The sequence below is a fragment of the Amphiprion ocellaris genome, chromosome 17 (assembly GCF_022539595.1).
Source record: "Amphiprion ocellaris isolate individual 3 ecotype Okinawa chromosome 17, ASM2253959v1, whole genome shotgun sequence".
In the NCBI taxonomy this organism is placed as follows: Eukaryota; Metazoa; Chordata; class Actinopteri; family Pomacentridae; genus Amphiprion; species Amphiprion ocellaris.
In genome coordinates this window covers 30075444-30093859 of record NC_072782.1, presented here as the reverse complement: position 1 = coordinate 30093859, position 18416 = coordinate 30075444, and the positions used below count along the sequence as shown (strand labels likewise).

Below are 18416 nucleotides of genomic sequence, written 5' to 3'. Positions count from 1 at the left end.
ACAACAACAACGGCGAAATCTCCCAATAATTAAAATGCCTAATCCACTTCCTGGTTGGTGATGACCGTGGGCTGAGCGTGTCAGCCAGGACTTTGTGTTCAAACACTTTTTTTAAAGGTGGATTCTCAGCCAGGAAGCTTCAAAACCTGCAGATTTATTCGCCGGATTGTGTCGAAGGCTGTCGTTTCGGAGTTCAATCTGCACACGAGGACGTGTTTCGGGGGGAAAATGTCACTCGTTATCCTCAAAAGCATCGGATAAACCCGATCCTGAGATGTATTTTTAGTGCCGAGCCTCTCCGTGTTATTTTTAACGCAGCTTTCATCCCGCCTCTCGTTCCTATTACATCCTAATTTTGCCGTTGATGCCGCCTTCTGAAGGCCTGTTTGGCAACCGGCAGCTATTTTCCACTGCATGAGGGGACAATTCTCCTAGATATCCCTCTGTGGTAAAAGATCTGCTTTAAAACAGGAGATTAAATGTAAATCACTGCTTTAAATTCTCAGTATTCATTCAGATGTCATTCATATGGACATTTAAATCAAGTTTACTGCCAGTTTTGGAATATTTTAGTCAGAAAAATGTGGCTTCTTGCATTAGATGACAAAAGTTTTAGAGTTTTTAAAATGAAAAGCCTTTTCTTTCTTTCTAATATTGATTTGCAGGTGTGAAATCATGATTTTAAACACTTAAAAGTGCAGTGATGTGGAAGATTTTTTGCAGTATTTTCAGTCGAATTTTTGCTCGTTTTAAATTGTTCTGCTCAGAAAACACTCGGCGTCTTTCTTTAGAAGACAAAAGTTTGAGGGTTTTGTAGGGGAAAGCCTTTTTTTTCTCTCTAATATTGATTTGCAGGTATCAAATCATGACTTTAAACACTTAAAGGTGCAGTGATGTAGAAAATATTTGCAATATTTACAGTGTCAGTCAAACTTTTTACCTGTTTCAGATTATTTTGCTTTGAAAAAAAACTTGGCTTCTTCCATTAGATGACAAAAGCTGTCAAGTTTTTGGGGAAAAAGCAAGTTTTTCTCTCTAATTGTAATTTACAGGTGTCAAATCATGACTTCAAACACTTAAAGGTGCAGCAATGTAGAAAATATTTGCATTATTATCAGTCTCAGTCAAACGTTCTAGCGTTTTGTAGAGAAAAGGCGTGTTTGTCTTCCTTGTATTGTTTGCTGGTACCATATCATGACTCCACAGGCCTGTAGTTGCTGTAGCTGTTGATAGTGGCAATATTTTCAGTCAAATTTTTGTTGTACCTTGTTGAACCTGTATTACAGTCAGAATCGATTATTATTAGTAAAAAAAAATATAAATATATATATATATATATATATATATATATATATATATATATATATATATATATATATATATATATATATATATATATATATATATATTTATATTTATATTTATATATTTATATATTTATATTTATATGTATATATGAACAACTCATTAGGGGCAATAAACAAAGATGTTTGGGGGTTTTTTTTCATCCAAATTATGAGCAAGTTTCCAAACAGTCAGCAAGAAACAAACTAATGAACATCCCAAATCACAAGTGTTTTTTTTTCAGATCAAGTTAAGCAGTTGCTGGGGCTGATTCTCCAGTTGAGTTTCATTACATGACTGCAGAAGAATGGGTTTGTAATTAGTTATGTAACAAACGAAGCAACATTACAATCTCTTCACTGGTCAACACTGATCTGAAGTTTATATCTGTTATTATTTTTTTAACTGGCGACCTGTACGGACTCTTAAATCAATTTAACTGTGTTTCTGTTAAGTTTTTTTAAAAGGGAAAATGCTATCATTACATTTTTTGATCATTTTGCATGTAAAGTCAAGCCTGCTGACCTTAATGTAGTCTATAGAAACTGATGCTTCAATACAAAGAGGATTCTAAAATCGTGATGCAGATACAAAAGACGCTGAACAACGACATGTGGAAGGACGGTGACAAGTTCAGGAGCAGCAACAAGTTTTCTGCAACTTCTGGCAACAATAAAAAACACTAAGAGTCGAGTTTGGAGATATTTGGATGTTTTTAAAACTCAAACTCATCAAAGCAGCTCAGAGATAAAAACTCAGATTTGCACAACAGTAAGAATTTATGGTGACGTTAACAAAATGACGTCAGAATAACATCTAGCGTCTGTTGCAGCAACGCTCCATGTTTTGGCCTATAGCATCAGTAAGGTGTAATAAAACCATAAAATCTGTCTACAAATGAAGGTTTGTATCTGTGTGCATCAGCAAAATACATGTGCAGCAGTTTTTAATGCAATATTTGATGTTTTTTTTGCAGTGGTGGTAACAAATTTGGTGTTGAGAATGGTGGAATTTACTGCAAGTTTCAGTCATACAACTTGGAGGATGGAACAAAATGTAAAGTTTTGTATTCAGCAGGTCTCAATGTCTTATTAAATACATAATGGCTGCATTCAGAGCTGCAAAAAGGTCTCAACTCTCCAAGAAGCTGCAGGAATCAACTCCATCTTTATGCTACACCAAAGCCTGCTGTTGTAAAATCATAAACATGGCAACTGAGAGTAAATATCTTCAACCATATGGTGCAAAATGTAGCTCCAACGTCACAGTTTCCAAATGAGTGTAAAAGTGTTCATGCCACAATTTATGTTTTGCATTCAGCAGGTCAAAAGTCCTACTTCAGTGTCTCCTCAGGTACAAACTGGCTGCGTTTAAAGCTGCAAACAAGGTTGCAGCTCTGCAAAAAGCTGCAGAAATCATCACATCAAAATACTTCTGAAAATACTTCTGTCATAAAATCATCAATATGACAACTGTGAGTGTACAAACAGTAAGATGAATCATATGAAACAAAACGCAGCTCAAATATTATAATTTCCAACTAGGTCGAAATGTTTAAACGCCATAATTTATGTTTTGCATTCAGCAGGTCAAACGTCCGGCCTTAGAGTCTCCCTAAACACAAATTGACTGCATTTACAGCTGCAAAAAGCTGCAGAAATCAACTATCTTCATGCAACATCACAATATTTCTCTCATAGAATCATAAATATGACAACTTTCAGTGTACAAACAATGAAAGATGATTCATATGAAACAAAACTCAAATATCACAATTTCCAACACGGTCGGAATGTTTAAATGCCACATTTTATGTTTTGCATTCAGCAGGTCAAACTTCCAGCCTCAGGGTCTCTTCAAATACAAACTGGCTGTGTTTAGAAGAAGCAAGAAGCTGCAGAAATCAACTCTACCTTCAGGAAACACCAAAGTCTAGTGTCACAAAATCCTACATATGACAACTATGAGTGTAAAAACAGGTTAAGATATGTTGAGAGTAAATAACTTCAACCGTTTGATGCAAAAATGTAGCTCAAAATTACTATTTTTCAACTGGGTGGAAGCATGTTCATGCCACAGGTTACATTTTACATTCAGCAGGTCAAAAGTTCAACTTCAGTGTCCCTTTAAATATACACTGGCTGCATTCAGGGCTACAAAAAAGGTTGCAGCTCTGCAAAAAGCTGCAGAAATCATCACTCTGTTCATGAAACACCAAAGTCTGCTGTTGTAAAATCAGAAATATGACAACTGGAGGTAAATAATTTCAACCATATGGTGCAAAATGTAGCTCAAACGTCACAGTTTCCAAAGTAGTGCAAAGGTGTTCAGGACACAATTTACATTTTGCACTCAGCAGGTCAAACTTAAAGGCCTCAGTGTCTTATTAAATACAAACTAGCTGCCGTTCGACCTGCAAAAACGGTTGCTGCTCTGCAAGAAGCTGCAGAAATCATCACTTTCTCCATGCAAAACCAAAGTCCGCTGTTGTAAAATTATAAATATGATAATTGTAAGTGTACAAACAATATAAGATGACTTGTATGAAACAAAAGGTTGCTCAAATATTACAATTTCCAACTGGGTCGAAATTGAAGCTCTGCAAGAAGCTGCAGAAACCTTCCATCTCTTCACGCAAGTCAAAGTCTGCTGTTGTAAAAACATAAATATGACACCTGGGAGCAAATAATTTCAATCATGTGGTGCAAAATGTAGCTCAAATATCACATTTTGCATTCAGCAGGTCAAACTTCCAGCCTCAGAGTCTCCTCAAATGCAAACTGGCTGCATTTAGAAGAAGCAAGAAGCTGCAGAAACCATCTTTTCCTTCTTCTCCTTCCATCCTGCTGTCATAAAATCCTGAGGATGCACCACCTGACAGCAGCAGAGTGAGGATGGAAGATTTCAAACACATCAAAGCGTGTTCTGTAAAACACCGACTCGTCAACCGAAGCCCCGAGTTTTGACCCGAAGCGATCGGACCCCGCTCGGTGTCGGCGCGTCCCGTCCTGCGGTCTCGCCCCAGACGTTGGAAACCGCTGCTCTCGTGGCTGCGTGGGTCTATAGAGTTCTAATTAGCTGCATTCACAAACAGCACCAGGCTCATCAAAATGCCGAGGCCTGCAGAAAGCCACAGCAGGGGTGAGCCGAGCGAGAGTGTGTGTGTGTGTGTGTGTGTGTGTGTGTGAGTGTGCAGGAAACAGTGTGATTTGTGTAATAGTGTGTGTATGTGTGTGACACTACTGTGTGTTCAAAAGGAAAAAACAACAATCCCAATACGAAGATGCACATCGAAGCAGCAACAACTAACAACCGCTACAAATTCTACAAACCAGGCCTCCTTTTTTTTTCTGGTTGTCGTTGCCAAAAATCGTAACATTCGTCGTCCCCTCTCGCAATTTGTATGCACAGCATGGGAGCAAACAACATCACCGAAACCGCAGAGCACAAACGACGACAACAACAACAACAACGAGCGGCCGCACAACGAAGCGGTAAACAAAGAAGACGCCTCTCGCCGTCTCTCTGTTTTCCAGCCAACTAACAAAATGGCTTCCGATCAGCGAACAGGACGAAGCGACAGAAAAAAACGACCCGACCGCTTTCTGTGAAGACTTTCCAGGAAAGAGGGGTTCCTCCTGGTTGGTCGACGACGTTCTCAGGTAGTTGCAGAACGGATTTCAGATACGTGGCGGTAAAATTCTGGGAAATAATGCAGGAAAATGCACAAGAAAAGAGGTGAAATAAGACACATCCAACCACGCAGGAGCAGGAGAAAATCTGCTAAATTACCAGCAGTTTTAAGACGAATATTAACTCACTTCTACACTCAAATGAAAATATTACCAATATACAGGATAAGGAAGCTACAGATTCATCCAGTGAGTCAATTTCCAAGATGAGAAAGGTCAGATGATACCAACAGAGCAGCAGTTATTCACATGTATGTTTGTCGGCTCGGTCAAAAGGTCAGGTTCAATTCTAAACCCGTCCAGAAGGTGGAGCTACAGCTGTTTGGTAACTTCCAGAGACGCCAGAAGAAGAATAACTGAGCCCGAACGTAGAAAAAACAGTTTTGTTAGCTTTGCCATTTAGCAACTCTACATAAATGAGCACAAACAATGACTGTAAAGAGGCACAAAACTCACAGTTTCGTTAGCTTAGCTTGCTAGCAATTCAACATAAATGAGCACAAACAATGACTGAGCCGGCACGCAAAACTAACAATTTCGTTAGCTTAGCTGGCTAGCAACTCTACATAAACGAGCACAAACAATGATTGTGCCGAGTCACAAAACTCATGGTTTTGTTAGCTTAGCCGGCTAATAACCCTTCATAAACGAGCACAAACATGTGGATGAATCATGGTTTTGGAAGAAAAGTGAGACAAAAGGTTTCCGTTTGCATCTTAAATCACATCTGGAGGTGGTTCCAACAACTGGATTTCAGTACTTCAGGTCTCCTGGATGTTTCATGGCCAATGAGTTCTAAGCTAACAGTTTCAATCCATCTATTAATCTGTCAATAACATACTGAGAGCTACAGTCTGTTGTCAGTACAACACTGACAAGGACCGCATACCAACAACTGGTTGTAAACTGGTACCAGTACCGAACTGGGGACTAGAATTAAATGGGGATCGCGAGTAATGTATATTAATCTCATAAGTCATGTGGGATCTTGATGCTGTGTAAATTTGCCATGTCTGTTATTTGTAAAGGAAAAATTCCACCACAAATCTACCACCAATTCTTCATCAAATCCAAAGATCCTGTTACAATATTAGTCCCACGCGTATCAGGATTTTTGTGATTTCTGGGTCTTCCTTGGGTGTTTTGGGCTCTTCTTGCAAGGATTTTTTCATCCTTCTGCAATTTCTTTTGCTTCCTTCCTACTTGAGAATCACAGAGGCTGTGTTGCCAATAATAGAAGAAAGTTTGAACCATTTTTGGATGGGCAACATCTCACAACATTAGTTTAAACATTCAGGCAGTTGTTGCAGCATATTAATATCATAAAACATGAATAAAACACCAGTCCAGAGTGAACATGGGTTTGGTCCGATAAATGAATACATCCACATAATGATGATTAGTGCGACCACATCCATGCAATGTTTACATTCTGCGGATTGTGAATGTTAAACAGGTAAAATGTAAAAAAGGTAAAAGAAATCAACACGGCTAAAGCTAGCTAAACAGTTGCATGTAAAAACTGGAAACAAATCAACAATCATTACCATAATAAACCCTATAATCTCTCATATTGGATGTGTTTTAAAGCAACTAAGCTCCTTTTTTGACTTTTTACTTGGGACACATATACCAGACAGCCATCTGACATACTGTAAATAAACCAAAAAGCAACTAGAAGTCAGTTTTAACCCCATTAAATTGAGGAACATATCAAATATCTGCAAGAGTACCGACACAAATAAGCAGCGCTGGTATCAGTAAAGTCATAGAGATACTGGGAGGTGACAAATTTAAGGAAAAACCTGAAACTTTGAAGAGATGTGATGGAACACCTTACTAAAACAGTTTATGTTGGCATTTCTTGTAATTATTCATCAGTTTGTGCATTTCCCTGAAGAATGCCTCAGTATATTGATGATTAAAAGTCTATTTGTGTCACTTGTTGGTTTCTCTTATGACTAAGGTGTCTCTGAGGGAGCTAAAAGCGTCGCTGACAAACTTATTTACAATGTGACTGAATAAATGAACCAGCAGCGTTCTTACCTACAGACTCACTGACTCATTCAATCGCTCATGTTTGTGAGTTTGTCCCACATTTACCGACTGAATGAATGAACCAGAGGCTCCATAACGAAACAAAAGAATGAATAAACCATGAGTCTTTTCCAGGAGCAGGATATCTGACAGACGCTCAGCCAACTGACGCACAGGTAAAGTCAGACACAATATTATCAATCAGCTTTAAAGACAAAAGCTGCAAAGTTCGTTTGACACCAACATCAGCTAAGAAAACACAGCGAGCTGATCTCCAGGAAAAGAATGAGAGCAGCAAATCAGAAAAACAGGATGTCTCCATCAGGAACGAAGCTGAGCGGCAGAAAAACAAACCTCTGAAATAAAGAAAAATGACACCAAGACTCTGCAACATTCAGGCATCTTTTACGGTGTAATACAGCAGGAATCCACATAAATAAGAGCGTGTGTTCATCCGCCACTGAAAATAGACCCCAACGAATGCAGTATGTCCTCCTGTTTGTGAAAAATGACAACGCACACCTGCTTCAGGAAAATACTGAGTGTTTTTTTTTTTATACATTTGGGAGGCAATTTTTGCCAAAAGCACAGTAGGAGAGTGTTGACACACGGACTAACGCATAATCAAAGTCAGGAAATCAAAACCAAGCCGCCTGATTGTTTGAACAAAATATGATGAAAGGAGCGAATTTTAGCTCAACCAGCTCAAGAACAAGCCGTGCTTTAAAATATAAAGCAACCCACCAAGCATAAAACCCTGCATGTACAGAAACATGGTTTATCCACTCAAACAGCAAGCGAAGCAGCAGTGAGCAGGTGTAAGAGGAAGGAGGGAGGACTGAAGGGGAAGAAGAAGAAGAAGAGGAAGAAAAATGAGAAAATAAATAAATAAATTAAAAAAGGGAAAGCTGACGTACTTGAGCCGGAGAAATGTCCACTCCCCAGGGAGGTCGGCCCGTTCTTTCCACTGCTAACAGGAGGGGAAAACATCTACAAGACAAACAGAGTGCACGTTACCTCCGAGAGCACTGACACTGCAGGCAGCAAACACATCCACAGAAACATCACTGCAGCTACACGGGAAGAGCTTCATTCCAAAATGCCACGAAAACATTTGGTTCACGACTGCTCTCATCTCACTACAATTAGTGCTATTAATATAATGGCATTGGCTTTTTAAGTCTTGTTTTGGAAGGAAACCTCTGTCAACCGTCTGTTATGAGTAGGGCTGGGTGCTGTTAGGATATCTGTCAATAAGATATCTCATTTTGGGTTCACAAAGCTAAAAAGTCCTAATTTTTAACGTTACGAGAACTTTTTCAAGGCAAACTTGCGTTTAAAAATTGGGGCTTTTTAGGCCTGAAATCTTAAGGATTCTGACTAAGGATTTGAAGGCATTTGAGTTGGGAAAAAGTCACATTTTTCGAGGTTTTGAAAGTGAGAACGAAGCCTGAAATAACTATTATTAAGATCCAAGTCATGACTAGTCCAAGTCCAGTGTCAAGTCCCAAGAGGAGTCCAACAAGGTCAAGCGACGAGTCCCAAATCAAGGTCAGTTAGTTCAAAGTCAAGGTTCAGGTAAAGACAGGCAAGGACCAAGTCCTGCATCTGCAAGTCCCAAGACTAGACCAAGTCTTAGCTATAAGACTAGTCCCACAGTAAGATGAACATGTCCAAGGTCAAGTCTTAGCAAATGCTAAGTCACAAGATGACAGTTCCAAGATTAGACCAAGTCTTAACTATAAAACTAGTCCCACATTAAGATTAACATGTCCAAGGCCAAGTCTTAGCAAATGCTAACTCACAAGAACACAGTTCCAAGACTAGACCAAGTTATGACAGGTAAGTCAAGTCCCAAGGTAAGTCCAACAAGTAAAAGATCAAGTCTAAAATCAAGGCCAACAACTGCAAAGTCAGGGATCCAATAAAGACAAACAAGACCCAAGTCCTGCATGTACAGACAACTAGTCCCACATCAAGATTAACATGTCCAGAGTCAAGTCGTAGCAGGTTCCAAGTCACGGAAGATAGTCCCAAGACTAGACCAAGTCACTACTTATGACAGGGAAGCCAAGTCATAAGAGAAGCCCAACATGGAAAAAGTAAAGTCCTAATTCAAGGCCAACAAGGTCCAAGTGAAGGCAGACAAGTCTCAAAAATCCACATGAAGACTAACATGTCCAGAGTTATGAAGTAGCAGATTTCAAGTCATGAGAAGATAGTCACAGGACATGATGAAGTCACTAGTTCTGATAGATAAGTCAAGCCCCAAGAGAAGTCCAACAATCCAAAAGTTAAGTCTCATATCAAGGCTAATAATGTCCAAGTCATGGTCCGACTAAAGACAGGCAAGAGATATGCATGTACAGAAAATTAGTCCCACATGAAGACTGAAATGTCCACAGTCAAGTCGAAGCAGGTTCCAAGTCATGAGAAGATAGTCCCAAGACTAGACCAAGTCCCTGGTTATGACAGATAAATCAAGTCCCAGGATAAGTCCAACAAGGACAACGTCAAGTCTCAAATCAAGGTCAACAATTTTCAAGAGAAGTCAGGTAAGTCTCTAAGTTCCACGATAAGTCTGACATGTTTAGAGTAACATTGCAGGTCAAGATTAGCAGGCTGTAAGTCATGGGAAAACAGTCCCAAGACTAGAACAAGTCCCAAGTCATAACAGGTAAGTCAAGTCCCAAGAGAAGTCCAACAAATAAAAACCAAGTCCTAATTTAAGGACAACAGGTTCCAAAGTTCCACATCAAGACTAACATGTCTGGACTCAAGCTGTTCGTCAAGACCAGCAGGTTCCGGGTCATGGGAAAATAGTCCCAAGACTAGACCAAGTCCCTAGTATTTACATGAAAGTTGAGTCCTAAGATAAGTCCAACAAGTAAAGATTAAGTCCTAAATCAAGGCCAACAGGTTCCAAGTCAAGGTCCAAGAGAAGTCAAGCAAGTCCCAAAGTTCCACATCAAGACTAACATGTCTGGACTCAAGTTGTTCGTCAAGACATGCCGGGTCCAAGTCTCGGTCTAGTCTTAGGACCAATAGCCCCTAGTTATGACAGGTAAGTCAAATCCCAAGAGACATCCAACAAGCCAAAAGTACGGTCCTGAATCAAGGCTAACAGGTTTCAGACGAAGTCAGGTAAGAATACCAAGTCCTAAACCAGCTTCAGTTCTTGACTTAGTTTCTACTTTATATTTAGTTATTCTAAAATTTCAAACAGAGGAACACTTTAAACAGTTTAACACAGCAGACATTTTCAGAAATGCTGGATTTCTTCTGAAAAATTGTGTTAAAATCAAAGTAATCCAGTTCATCTTGGTGTGAGTTTTTCCATGTTATTGTAACAGTCTGAGGTATCGTGTAGATTAGCTGCTGTAAGAGTGAAATAATTCATGATTTGGGCCTTGATACGGATATTAAGTCAAACGGCAAGAGTCACAAGCCTTTAATATTAAAGTCCAAGTCAATTTGCTGCCTTTTAATTTGGATTTTAAGTCAGCTAATCAGATTCATGTCCTGGTTTCTGGTACTCGACTGTTTTCCCCCCTGATGTACACATTTAGGCTTGCACCCAGCCCCGCTCATCACCGACTCTCAGCTCCGAGCCGAAGTGAAGAGTTCATTTTCCAAAACACCGTGGAATCGTTTCAGCAGAAAAGAAATCAAATTCCTCAATTCAGCATCTGTTGGAAAAGCAAAACGGGATCACTTAGAATCACCTGCTCACCTCGACAAAGAATCATCTCGCCCAAACTTCAAACGGCTTGTTTTTGGAATGAAACCCTTCACATCTACTTCATATCTGACTTAAACATATGAGATAATCATCAGAACTAGTTGCCATCTGCTCTACACATCTAGAGGAAATAACAGGCCCACGTTGAGAGACTGATTCCTGCTCCGTTACTGTACGAGCTGCTGTAAAGCTTTAGCAACACGGCGGCTATCAAAGTCAGACATCTGAGCCCGGTAGATAACCTCTCTGGATAATCAGCCGCTGGAATCTGAGCGAACACAGTCTGGATTTTGGTGGGAATTTTTCTTTATAAAAAGAAAAAAAAACTGACCAGAATACAATGAACCAAAACGCTGCCACTGTTTCCTAAAGCAGCGGCCCTCTAAAGCTTCCCTCACAGCTGCGACGAATAAAAAGAGGCAAACGGCAAAATGTTTGGGAGGTATCTGATTATGATTATTAGCGGGTCTATCGATTTCCCCGTGAGCCGCCTGTGTCAGCTTGTGGGCGCATTAAAGACAGATGATCGCATAAATTAATGTTAAGGCCTGCGTTTGTAATGAGAAGAGCTGCTGCTGCCCTCCTTTGTTTCCAGGTTTTTTTTTCTTGTACATTAAATTCAAGACAGGCTGATTGACATTTCTGAGAAACCTGAAGAAAATTTAACATTTCTAGTATTATTATCATAACATCAGATAGGAAGTTTGGAGCTTGTTTGTGCCATTAAACTGTATTTTTATGCTGAGTTTTTTCCACTTATATCATCTACAGAACTTATATGGAGCAAACTGCACAGTTGTATGATTACAAATAATGTAAATAATGATCCTTTTTTTTTTTCAAATAAAAGCTCATTTTAACAGGATTAATCATCTTATTGTCGGTCTTTTTTTAAATAAATGTCACTATAACCTTCTTATAGAGTCGTGTGTGCCACTAAATTAACAGTCAACAACGATTTTATTGGACTTTTCATACCTATAATACTTCTATAGGGGCATATTTATGGTGGAGTGGGTTTTATTATTATAATTTTTGCTATATAAGTTGATTTTCTATCTGCAATTGTGATACAACTGAAGTTATTGTAACTCTGACATTTCTAGTATTATTATAACATCAGTTAGGACGTCTGGAGCTTGTTTGTGGTATTAAACTGTATTTTCATGCTCAGTTTTGGTATTTTTTCCACTTATATCATCTACAGAACCTATATGGAACAAACTGCTCAGTTATAATTAGAAATAAGGTAAATAATGATCCTATTTTATGCTTTTCTCCCAAAAAATGTCACTATAACAGGATTAATGCATGTTTTTCTTTTAAATTTACTAATTTAATCATCTTATTGTGTGTCTTTTTCAATAAATGCCACTATAACCTTCTTATAGAGTCGTATGGGCCACTAAATTAACAGTTAATAATGATTTTTTTGGACTTTTCCCACCTGTAATATCTCTACAGGGATGTATTTATGGTAAACACAGACCTACACAGAACAGAGTGGGTTTCATTATTATATTTTTTGCTATAGAAGTTGATTTTCCATCTGCAGTTTTGATAAAACTGAACGTATTGTAAACCCTGTGTTTGTACTGCAGGTATGTGATCTGACTCCTACCTGTCCTCCGTCCTCTAATATTAAAACTGTGCGGGCTGCATTGTTCCTGTAATAGCTTCTGGCCCCAGATTCTTTATGAGACTTTGTGTGATCGGCTACGTAGAGCGAAGCATGCAGGCCTCAGCTGTGCAGCCACATTCCTGAAGGGAGTCGAGGACGCATTTAGAGCCATTTTCGTCCTATTTAAGCAGCTGAATCTGGCAAAAACTGGTCTTTCCTGTTAGATTTGCCTCCTAGAACATCTCTAAAATCTTCCCGTATTGTCACTTGATCTTATTTGTTTATTCCATTGACATTCTTACAGCTGCTCATGGTGTTGTACATCAAATTAGTGATTTTCTTTTCTATATTTGCATCTAAATCTTGCAAATGTGTGAATTTTCTGATATGTCAAAATGGATCCTAAAATACTTCTAAAATCTTCCTGCATTGTCATATAGATCTTATTTCTTTAATGCATTGACATTCTTACAGCTGCTTATTGTGTTACAGATCAAATTACTGATGGTTTTTCTTGCATTTGCACCTCGATCTTGTAAAACATGTATTTTCTGACATATTATGTTAAAAAATGATGCTAGAACATCTCTAAAATATTCCTGCATTGCCATGTGGATCTTATCTGTTTATTGCACTGACATTCTTCTAGTTTGTAACACTCTTGCAGGTGAAATTATTGATTTTCTGTCTTGTATTTTCCTCTCAATCGTGCTAAAATACATATTTCCTGATATAATATGTCAAATATGCATCCTAGAATATCTCTAAAAGATCTAAAATCTTCCTGCATTGTCATTTAGATCTCATTTGTTTATTATTCTTACAGCTTCTTACAGTTACAGGGAAAATGCAGATTTTCTTTCCTATATTTGTATCTCAGTCTTATAAAAATATGTATTTTCTGTTAGAATATCTCAGATATGCATCCTAGAATATCTCTAAAATCTTCTTTTTCTTCTACTCCTGCATTGTTTCTTGCATTACACACACAGCCTGAGATCTTATTTGTTTATTGCATTGACCTTGACATCAAAATAAGTGATTTTATTTCCTGTATTTGCATCTTATTTCAAGTGTTTGTATCTCAGTCTCGTAAAAATGTGTATTTTCTGACATTATATGTTAATTATGGCTCCTAGAATATCTCGCTGTATTGTCACTTGGATCTTATGTGTTTATTGCATTGACATTCTTAGAGCTGCTAACAGTGTTCCAGGGAAATTAGTGATTTTATTTCCTGTATTTGCATCGAAATCTTGTAAAACAACGTGTTTTCTGATATACTATGTTGAACATAACCCCTGGAATATCTCTAAAATCTTCTTGCATTGTTACTTGGATCTTATTATCTCAGCTGCTTATAGTGCTGCAAGTAAAAATAAAGATTGTTTTCATATATTTGCAATTTAATCTATTTAAAAATAGGTATTTTCTGATATATGTTAAAATGCATCCCAGAATATCTCTAAAATCTTCCTGTGCTGTCTCTTAGATCTTATTTGTTTATTGCATTGACATTCTTAAAGCTGCTAACAGTGTTCCAGGGATATTGGTGATTTTGTTTCCTGTATTTCTATGTAAATGTTAACACAATGTATTTTCTGACATATTATGTTGAACATAACTCCTAGAATATCTCTCAGATCTTCTTTTCCTTCTACTCCTGCATTGTTACTTGCATTACACACACAGCCTGAGATCTTATCTGTTCATTACATGAGGGAAGAATTGGTATTTTTTTATGTCTTTGCATCTAAATCTGGTAAAACTGTGCATTTTCTAATATAATACGGTAAATATGCATGCCAGAATATCTCTAAAATCTTCCTGCTTTGTCACTTGAATCACATTTGTTAAATGCATTGACATTCTTACAGCTGCTTACAGTGCTGCAGGTAAAAATAACGATTTTTCTTTCCTATATTTGCACCTCAGTCTAGTAAAAATGTGCATTTTCTGATATTATATGTTCATTATGGCTCCTGGAATATCTCTAAACTCTTCTTTTCCTTCTACTCCTGCATTGTTACTTGCATTATGCACACAGCCTGAGATCTTATTTGTTCATTACATGAGGGAAGAATTGGTATTTTTTCATGTCTTTGCATCTAATTTTAGTTAAAATGTGTATCTTCTCATACAATATGTTAAATATGCATCCTAGAATATCTCTAAAATCTTCCTGTATTGTTACTTAGACCTCACCTGTTTATTGAATTGACATTCTTACAGCTGCTAACAGTGTTGCAGGGAAATTAGTGATTTTCTTTCCTATATTTGCATGTGTATTTTCTGATATAAAAGTGTCAAAAGTACATCTCTAAAATCTTCCTGCATTGTCATTCGTGTCTTATTTGTTCATTGTATTAATCATTATCACAGCTGCTTATAGTGTTGCAGGAAAATTAGTGATTTTATTTCCTATATTTGTATCTCAGCCTAGTAAAAATCTGTGTTTTCTGATACAATATGTTAGATATGCATGCTAGAATATCTCTAATATCTCTAAAATCTCCCTGCATTGTTACTTGGATCTTATTTGTTAATTGCATTGACATTCTTAGACCTACTAACAAAGCTGCAGGTAAAAATAATGACTTTTTTCTATGTTTTTGCAATGAAATCCAGGAGAATGTCAAAAATGCATCCTAGAATATCTCTAAAATCTTCCTGCATTGTCATATAGATCTTCTTTCTTTAATGCATTGACATTCTTACAGCTGCTTATTGTGTTACAGATCAAATCACTGATGGTTTTTCTTGCATTTGCACCTCGATCTTGTAAAACATGTATTTTCTGACATATGTTAAAAAATGATGCTAGAACATCTCTAAAATATTCCTGCATTGTCATGTGGATCTTATCTGTTTATTGCACTGACATTCTTCTAGTTTGTAACACTCTTGCAGGTGAAATTATTGATTTTCTGTCTTGTATTTTCCTCTCAATCTTGCTAAAATACATATTTTCTGATTTCATATGTCAAATATGCATCCTAGAATATCTCTAAAATATCTAAAATCTTCCTGCATTGTCATTTAGATCTCATTTGTCTATTATTCTTACAGATGTTTACACGGTTACAGGGAAAATACAGATTTTTTTCCCCCCTATATTTGTATCTCAGTCTTATAAAAATATGTATTTTCTGTCAGAATATCTCAGATATGCATCCTAGAATATCTCTAAAATCTTCTTTTTCTTCTACTCCTGCATTGTTTCTTGCATTACACACACAGCCTGAGATCTTATTTGTTTATTGCATTGACCCTGACATCAAAAATACCAATTTTATTTCCTGCATTTGCATCTTATTTCAAGTGTTTGTATCTCAGTCTTGTAAAAATGTCTATTTTCTGACATAATATGTTGAACATATTGTCATTTGGATCTTATTTGTTTATTGCATTGACATTCTCATGGTTGCTTTAAGTGCTGCATGCAAAAACAATGACTTTTTTTCTTACATTTGCAACTAAATGTAGTAAAAATGTGCAGTTTTTTGATATGTTAGATATGCATGCTAGAGAATCTCTAAAATCTTCTTAGATGACTCTTCGTTGCACACACAGCCTGTTTTCTTCCTTATTCATTGCATTAACAATCCTATAGTTCTATTAGAGAGTTGCAGGTGGATTATTTGCATCTCGTGCAGCATCACGCCTCTAATTCTGATATCACTGCAGCTCCTCTACGTTTCATAACAGGATTAATGGAAGTCAGGTTTCTCTCCCTCTCTCTCTCCCTTCATTTAGGGGTGTTTCTGATTTTTTTTTTTTTTGTCTCCCTCTCTCCTCCTTTTCAGACCAAAGTTGCTCCCAGAGGAGGAGAAGCAGAGGAAACATGGCCGAGAACTTCCAAATGCAACTTTTAAAAAATGACATTTAACAGGCAGCATTTTTTTGTGCATCTTAAATATTCAAAGAAGCAGCCCAGAAACTCACACAGACAAAAAGAAAACAACACAACAAAACATTTCTCCTAAAAGAAACCTGTCATGGGCAAATCAATAATAAAAAAAGGAAAGGAATAATCAGGCTACACATGAAGGAAAAAAGGACTTAAAATGAGATATACTACCATGGATGTTGGGAACATTTTCAAATCGCTGTTTCGCATCTATAAGACAACAAAATTACTAATGCAGCATCACAATTCTCTGCACACACACACAAACACACACACATATAAGCAAGAATTCAAAACACCAAATCTTTGTTTCTGCAAGTTACTAAAAACACAAACTTTTCTTTTTTTGTGCAAACAGTTGAATTAAGTGCGTTAATCTACATCCCTCTCAGTTCAGTCAATATGTGCAGAAGAAGGTGCATTTTCTTTTATTATTATTAGTATTTCTTACCGCGCTGAAATCCAGTAAGTCACTCAGTTCCTTGTCCGTTCCCAAAGCTGCCATCCGCTGTTGGTGATGCATTTTTTATTTTAAATTTTTTGAGCAAAATCTCACGGACCTAAAAACATGGAAACACACGGAGAAGACAGATAGATAGAGGAGGATAGGTGGACAGATTGACAGATGGAGAGACAGAGAAGGGGAGGAAGAGGAAGAGGAGAGAGGAGAGGACCTCTGCTTTGGGGCTTTTTTTGCGCACCGCTCCGCTCCTCCGGTTCGCTTCTCTTTTTTTTTTCTTTCTTTCTTTCTCCTCCACAGCGAAATAAATCCAGTTTAACAAAAAAATAAAAATACAAAAAAATTCAAAGAAAAAAATCCTCGATGGCAAATCTAGTTTTCTTTCATCCTCGGGAGGAAAAAGGTGGAAAAAAAGCTTCGGGTTCCTGTTTTTTTTGTTTGTTTGTTTGTTTTTTTTTGGCAGCAGGAAATAAATCGAGAAAAAAGCTGACAGGAAATCAAAGAAGGGGGAGGTTTTTTTTCTTCTTCTTCTCGTGTGTTTTGTTGGTGTTTTTTCTTGTTACCCCTCCAACGGTAAAGTCCGACCTCCCCGCGCAAAGACGCAGCTCGTCCGCCGCGGCTGACGGTCTGTCGGGATCAACGCACGGCTGGACGGAAAACACCAGGAAGGAAGGAAGGAAGGAAGGAGAGAAAACCGCCTTCGAAAAGAGTCTGAGCTGGGGAGGGAGGGGGGAGAGTCCGGGAGCTCCGGAGCCGGCTCAGGGTGCCCTCCGCTCGGCTGCGGGTGCTGAAGATCCCCGGGTGCGCAGGACGGATCCCATGTGCGTCTGGCACGACAAGCCTCGGCGCGATAAATGTGTCGGTGCGGCCACCTAGCTTCACATCGTCGTCTAACACCGAGCTGCTGCCGCCGCTGCTGCAGGAGAGAGCTGCACATCCACAGCACAAATCAAGACCTTTGGAAAGAGGGAGAAAATAGATTTGTTGCTTTTGATTGATTGGCTGATTGGTGACGTGATTGGCTGCTTGCATTTGACTCCGACTAATTGGGAAAGAATGATTGTTTTTGCACCCAAAAATATGAACTTTTTTCAGTTGTGATGATTTATTTTGGTATTTTTGTCCACGTTTTTCCAGCGTTTTGCGCATGCACGGTGCAGCTTCCCTTCTCTATTTCATTTAGGGAGTTTTTCTGTTCTTTTTCTGCAACTTCTTCATTGGTTGCACTTGCAGTGAAACAAGTGCAGTGTTTGACCTGCATGATAACCCCCCTATGGGTCAACACTGAAACTGCAAGAGTCCAAACTAAAATGAGCTAAAGTTGCTCTATAATCATTAAAGTCGCTCTATAATAATTAAAGTTGCTCTATAATAATCAAAGTTGCTTTATATTAGATATATTTGCTCCAAATGCGTTAAAGTTGCTCTATATTAAAGCTGTTCCATATTAATTAAAGTTGTTCTAAAGGAGTTAAAGTTGCTCTATATCAGTGATAGGTAGATAGGTAGATAGGTAGATAGATAGATAGATAGATAGATAGATAGATAGATAGATAGATAGATAGATAGATAGATAGATAGATAGATAGATACTTTATTAATCCTGAGGG

At 37.9% G+C, this 18416-nt stretch overlaps 1 protein-coding gene across 4 annotated transcripts in view; it reads right to left on the bottom strand.

The window, feature by feature from the left end:
* The window catches only part of LOC111564555 (transcription factor 4), a 291882-nt gene extending 274167 nt beyond the window's left edge, over positions 1 to 17715 (bottom strand). The window contains exons 1-4 of one of the 4 annotated variants that reach the window (XM_055019300.1): positions 17021 to 17715; positions 16798 to 16906; positions 16518 to 16556; positions 7991 to 8063 (exon numbers count right to left, since the gene is read on the bottom strand). In XM_055019300.1, the coding sequence (XP_054875275.1) occupies positions 7991 to 8063; positions 16518 to 16556; positions 16798 to 16869 (184 nt within the window). In that variant the 5' untranslated portion in view covers positions 16870 to 16906; positions 17021 to 17715. Of the gene's footprint in view, positions 1 to 7990; positions 8064 to 16517; positions 16557 to 16797 lie in introns of all 4 variants that reach the window. The other 3 variants (XM_023264202.3, XM_023264203.3, XM_055019301.1) reach the window with 3 other exon arrangements.
* Positions 17716 to 18416: the final 701 nt, after the last annotated feature.